The 6,882-nt window shown below is 44.1% G+C and overlaps 1 protein-coding gene across 1 annotated transcript in view; it reads right to left on the reverse strand.

Moving 5' to 3' along the window:
- Nucleotides 1-2,273: 2,273 nt before the first annotated feature.
- The window catches only part of HMX2 (H6 family homeobox 2), a 26,249-nt gene continuing 21,640 nt past the window's right edge, over nucleotides 2,274-6,882 (reverse strand). Inside the window, exons 2-3 of the mRNA XM_068258630.1 lie at nucleotides 6,106-6,353; nucleotides 2,274-3,077 (exon numbers count right to left, since the gene is read on the reverse strand). Of these exons, the coding sequence (XP_068114731.1) occupies nucleotides 2,578-3,077; nucleotides 6,106-6,352 (747 nt within the window). The 5' untranslated portion in view covers nucleotide 6,353 and the 3' untranslated portion in view covers nucleotides 2,274-2,577. The remainder of the gene's footprint in view (nucleotides 3,078-6,105; nucleotides 6,354-6,882) is intronic.

Below are 6,882 nucleotides of genomic sequence, written 5' to 3' on the forward strand. Positions count from 1 at the left end.
CAAAAGATGGTAACACACATTAACAATGTGTTACTGTCGCATACAGTAGGTACAGTAAAGCATACAGGCAATGAAAAGTATGCTTCCCTGTACCTGGTAATGTGTGCGTTTAGAGGTAACACACTGCAGCGATGCGTTACCATAACGCTACATGTTACAATGCAATGCTAACGATGCACTGAGAATGTCCACAGAAAAACATTTCTTTGTTACAGCTGATACTAATCCTGCAATAAATCGTGTCTACTTCCTGTTTTCATGGAAGTAGACATAGGCCTCAATTCACTAAGCTTTATCGAACGTAATCAAACACTTTATCGAATTTTGATAATTTACCTCATGTGTAAAATCTAACTTTGAATTCACTAAGGTGTTATAGATTTATCGAATGTTTTATCGGTAAAGCGTTCAATAAGGCCTGGAACCCACTGAAAACCGCAAACGCAAACCGCAACCGCTAGCGTTTTGTCTGAGCGGTTTGCAAGCGGATTCATGCGCGTTTTGGGTTGTGTTTTGCAACATTGTATTTTTTTCCCCAGCGGGTGCCTAGCGTTTTGCGTTTTGCGTTTTTATCCTGATTGGTCCTGTGAATTATTTTTCATTTTGTTACAGTGTGCTGAACCGCAAAACGCTAGCAAAACCGCTCAGTTTAGGTTTTGCTGAGCGTTTCTGCTAGCGTTTCAATACTTTACATTGAAGCGCTAACGCTCCCAAAATGCTGCATGTCCTGCGTTTGCGTTTCTGGGAAACGCAAACGCTCCTGTGGAAGTTGCCCCATCCATTAACATTAGCCCAGCGTTTTGGCAAACTGCTAGCGTATCGCAGTGCTGCCAAAACGCTGCCAAAAGCGCTCCTGTGGGTTCCAGCCCTCAATCTATAACTTGGTGAATTCAAAATTAGATTTTACTCATGAGGTAAATTATCAAACGTTCGATAAAGTGTTTGATAAAGCTTAGTAAATTGAGGCCTATTATAGTGTTCAAAACCTATGTTTACAAATTCATGGGCTGACACAGCTGAAGAGATCAAATTACACTCCAGGTTAGACACAGATGAGGGGGAATAAGACAGGCTAAACTCTCTAAATACATACAGGGTGCAGTTCTCTCTGTTTTCCTTCTGTCCTGTGCAAAAGCTTCTGTCCACTGTAACAATATTAAGCACTAAGCAACTTCCTCTATTATTTCAGAACACTACTGATCCAGATAAGATGCAGACACTAATTATCTGCCCTCATAGAATATAGAACATAACACAAAGTGATTTAATGTAAAATATTATTACATAATATAATATACTTTCTAGCATCTGGCTGAGAAAAAAAATCTCTCAGTGCCAGCTGACTGATTAAGTAAAGGGGGAAATTAATTATATCAGTTTATTATTATTATTATTAGTAGTAGTATGTTTTTGTTAATTCTTTTTATTTGCTTCTTGGTTACTGAAAGGGATATCATATACCATAAAGTAACAGTAAATGTCATGTGGGAGGATTGGATACACCAAGGCCAAATATATATAATGATTAGTATTAGACAATAAAAAAAAAAGTGTAATCGGTATAAACCAACAGATACAGCAGTAATCAACATAGGAGAAAGTAAATTAAAAAGACAAAAATAACCCCCCCAAAAAATAAAGATATTGAATCATATGGATGTCTGAAAAGTAATAATAATAATACATGTGTTGTCAGTACTCCTTATAGTATTAACATCACCATAGCTGATCTGCTATTGATGGGAGTGTCACGTGTTCTTGGCAGCTGTGTGGCATTAAAAAAAAAAAAAGATGTCGCCCATCTCTCAGCGCACAATTTATCGCACAGTTTGCTTTTAAATGCCTCGCATATTAAACCGCTTGATTTCCTGAGGAGAGTAAACATGCAAATCGCTTCATTGACAGAGCTCATTACCCTGACAATCGGGCCCTGGGAGGGGAGAGAATGACACGTCTGTCAGCCTCATCGCCAGGTCATTGTCACTGTGCGCCCATTGCAGCCGGCAAGAGCGACAAAACAGGTGCGATCCGACGCATGCGATCCGACGCACGCTCCACTGACAGACCCCATTCAATAGATATCACCAGCAGCTACCAGAGAGCTGACATATAATATGGAGGAAATGATCCATGTCTAAATAAACCAACACCATAAACAAGGCAGTAATCTGTCGCTTCAGACATTAGGGGGGCACAAATATATATATATATATATATATATATATATATATATAAATAAGACATCAGGTAGAAAGGTCATTTTCCCTTTAACTTTAAAACTTATTTATTACAAAAAAAAATATTATTTACATATGACACAAGGTTTCTGTACAAGGTGGGCACCGCAGCCAGTCCGGTGTCAAGGTGGGGTACAGGGGGGCTCAGTCTCTCTTCCATAGACACGCAGAGGGGGCAAGGAGGGTGTCATAAAAAATAATATAGAATAAAATTGTCAGATAGTACCCTTCTCAATAATACATATAAAAGATTCGCGGAGATGGGCACTGGGGGCATTGGGGGCATACACACGGTGTATCTTCCAATGTGGGGGTTGGATTAGGGGTAAGGGGGCATGGTTCAGTAGTCCAGCTTGCTGTTGTAGAGGTTGTAGAGCGGTAAGGACATGTTGCTGCCGGGGTAGTATAGGGGGGCAGGGAAGGCTATGGACCTGGGCACTGGCACCCTCAGGATGGAGTTGTCCCTGAACAACAGAGGCATGCCCACCAGAGTCTGGGCAGAGGCGTGGGCTATGTTGGCAGCCTCCAGCTCGGCTGACAGCTGCCTCTTCCACTTGTTCCTGCGGTTCTGGAACCAGGTCTTGACTTGGGTCTCTGTCAGCTGGAGGCTGGAGGCCAGGCAAGCCCTCTCCGAGCTGCTCAGGTACCTCTTCAGGTCAAAGGTGGACTCCAGCTGGTAGACCTGACTTCTGGAGAACACCGTCCGGGTCTTCTTCTTGGCCTGCTTGTCTCCCGAGGAGGGGGTGAAGTGCCTCTCCTTGTCCCCACTATAGTCCTGCTGGGCTGCCGGAGACCCCAGCCGGCTCCTCTCTGCGAGGCTCAGGGCTCCTTGTGGATTGTCTGCGATAAAAGAAGAGAAGACATTGAGCTACTGTCAGGCTGCCAGTCATGGGTGCCCCCCCTCCCCTCGGTGCGCCCCCAGCCACTGCCTGCCTCGCCTGCAGCAATCCGGAGGGGGGCATCTGGCTACAGAGAGGGGTTAATCTGCCAGAACCCCCACTAAAGCCTGCTAATAAAAGGGGCCAATTACCGCACCCGGGCTAATTAATTCCAGTATTGTCTCCCAATGCGATCTCCGGGCTGACTGATGGCACCTGAGCTGCCGATCCCCCCCAATTCATCATCACTGCTGGGCTCCTATCCGCCTCGCTAATTAATTATCACAACAACGACCACAACAGCAGCAGCGGCAGCAGCGCTGTCATCCTGTCATATCAGCTGCAGAACGCTGGAGGAGCAGACCAGAGACCTACTATCGATGCCCAACAACAGTCATCATAATAATACTACAAAGACTGCCTCTAATAATACTATTATTAATTTTAAAAAAATTACTACTACTACTACACAACTACTATTGCTGCTGTTGCTACGCTACTGCTACTACTACTAATACTACTAATAATAAAAAGATTGCTTCTACTACTACTAAAATTACTACTGATGATAATATTTATGTTAATATAAATAATAATAATACAAAAATTCTTATTATAATAATATTACTCCTGATTATAATATTTGTAATAGTAGTAGTAATAATATTAAAACAAAGACTACTAATACTACTGCTGGCAAAAATAATATTACTACTACTAATAATAATGATAGTAGTAGGATTACAATAAAGACCTCTACTATACCTAATAAAAATCATACAAATATTGTTGTTGTTAATAATAATATAATGCCTACCACTGCTAATTATGCTAATATAGAATATATTATTAGTTTGAATATTGCTTCTACCACTACTACAATATTATTATTATAATCAGAATACTGCTGCTAATTTTAATAATATGGTTACAATTGTTATTGTTATCATTATTAATATTAATGATAATAATACAATAGAGATGTTATTTCTTTGTATGTTTAAAATGACGCAGAATAGAAAAGACAACAGTTGCTTTTAAAGGCAACCAAAATAAAGAAAATCTAAATGTTATATTCTGTTACCATCATGTAAATGTATATTTGTCTATCTATGTGATCAGTTGTAAGCAGATAGGATAACTCTGCATCCTCTGGTGAGTCCATCATGTCCAGCTAATATTTCAAGGTGGGGCAACCAGCGTGACATCATCTGTGAACTGAATGTGAATCTTTATCTTGTAAAATGAAATAAATGAACAGAGCACAATTTAGAGCAGTATTATTGCACTATTGTGTGCTATTGTATTATTAGCTGCATCACACTTATGTGTATGCATGTTCAGTGTGTATTAATATTATTTTATGTGCTGCTGTTTATATATATATATATATATATATATATATATATATATATATATATATATATATATATATATATATATATATATATATATATATATATTCTTGTATTACTCGCCTATGTACAGTATGTATATGCTGTATCTGCTTGTTTCGCTATACTGTGTTTGTTCGTTCTGTGTGATTAGGTTACTATTCCATTTATGTATGTGTACTATATTATGTGTCATTGTTATATTATTATAATACAACTAATTATTATTTATAAGTATTCCATCCATTTATTACTATCGTATCCACGTACGCAATAAATGTGTTAGTATCCTATGTATATGCTGCTGTATAGATGTGTTACTACTATCCTATGTGTGTGCTGTATAGATGTGGTGTTATCCTATCTCAGTGCTGTATAGATGGTATTATCCTATATATAACTGTATATGTTGTATAGATGTGTTTTCCTATCTCTGTGCCATATAGGTGTGTTACTGTCCTATCTCTGTGCTATTACTGTCCTATCTCTGTGCTATATAGGTGTGTTACTATCCTATTTCTGTGCTATATAGGTGTGTTACTATCCTGTCTGTGTATTATAGATGTGTTGCTACCCTCCCAGCTATACCCTCAGCAGTGACGCCCCTGTATGCCCGGTGATAGATGGCATTTTTTCTGCCCATTTCCCTTTAACCGTTTGTGCTTGTCCATAAAGCGGCTGCTCTCCCCGGGCCGGTGCACCTGTCTGCCCCGGAGATGAATGATGGCCCCGGAGAGGGGAGATGAGCTATTCACAGCAGGAAGCGCGCAGTCGGTCGGTCGGAGGGTCGGTCGGTCGGACTGGGCAGAGCGATCTGGTCTATCAGCGCTGTCTCTCCTGACATTTTAAATCCCACATTTTTACTGCCAGGTAAAAAAAAAAAATCGGACAGTCCGCAGCGCTAATCCCCCCAAGTCTGACAAAATGCCCCCCAGAGATGGGAGAGGCTCTTATCAGGGGTCCAGGTGACAAGTGGTGCTAGAGAGCTCCCCTCTTACTCCCTCCCCCACCCCTAATACTGCCAGGGCACCCCACCCCCTACCCCTTATAGTGCCAAGGTGCCCAGGCACCCCTGCCCCTCATGCTGCCAGGCTACCCCCAGTTGGGCCCCCCACCCCTAATACTGCCAGGCTACCCCCAGTTAGGTACCCCTGCCCCTCATATTGCCAGGGTACCCCGAGGTAGGCAACCCACCCCTTGCCTCTTATCCTGCCAGGTTACCCCCAAGTAGGTACCCCTCACCCCCTGCCCCTAATACTGCCAGTGTACCCCCAAGTAGGTACTCCTCCCCCCTGCCCCTTATAGTGCCAGGATGCTCACCCCTGCCCCTAATACTACCAGGCTACCCCAGGTATGTACCCCCCACCCCCTGCCCCTTATAATGCCAGGGTACCCCCAGGTAGGCACCCTTGCCCCTCATGCTGCCAGGCTACCCCCAGGTAGGTACCCCCACCCCCTGCACCCTCATGCTACCAAGGTATCCCAAGGTAGGCACCCCCACCCCCTACCCCTCTTGCTGTGCCAGGTTACCCCAGGTAGGTACAACCTCACCCTCTGCCCCTCACGCTGCCAAGTCACCCCCAGATAGGTACTTACTCAGGCACCTGTGTGGCTGTTTGCTGGCTGAGTCAGAGCAGAAGCATCTGTCTTCTCTCCATGCCTCGTCCTGGTCCTCCTCATCCGAGGACGTGCTGGGGGTGGGCTGCCTGCTGCTGCCGGGAGTGCCCCTGGCACTGGCCCGTCCCCTGCCAGTGGTGGTGCCCTGCAGGATGGACTGGATGGTGAAGCTGGACAGTGTCGCTGCAGCTGGGGCGCACTTTGTGATCTCCTCCTTGCTGCTCATCCTGAGGACATGGGAAGAAAGCGGAGAGGATGAGGATGATGGAGCTGCTGGCAGGAGGTGTGGTGGGGGAGGGGTGCTGCCTGGCTGGGAGAGGAGGGGGTGCTGCTGCTGTTATACTTTATTATGATATTTGTATTGGGGGTGTCTTGGCTTACACACACACAGCCTACATTCCCACCCCTCCTCACTACAGACCCCACTGATGATCAGCACACTGCCTGCTGGTGTGGCCACATCTGCATGTCATTCACAGCTCTGACCAGCCAATCACAGGCAGCCCGGGAAACATGGACATTCCATTGTAGACCTGCAAGACCCCCCTTCCCTCCATACACCTGTGTGTGCTGGGATCCGGTGACTGGGGGGCTTATTGTCATGTGACAGCAGACACTGGAGGCATCTGTGACACCACTGAGGGGAGGGGACTCTGAAAGGTGTCCATACATTGCTAGATTTTCCATCGAGCGATTAAACAATCTACTTTATTGGATGATCAACTACAGTGTGGTCAATCGAAAGTCAAACGACTA

This window comes from Hyperolius riggenbachi, chromosome 10 (assembly GCF_040937935.1).
Source record: "Hyperolius riggenbachi isolate aHypRig1 chromosome 10, aHypRig1.pri, whole genome shotgun sequence".
Classification (NCBI taxonomy): domain Eukaryota; kingdom Metazoa; phylum Chordata; class Amphibia; order Anura; family Hyperoliidae; genus Hyperolius; species Hyperolius riggenbachi.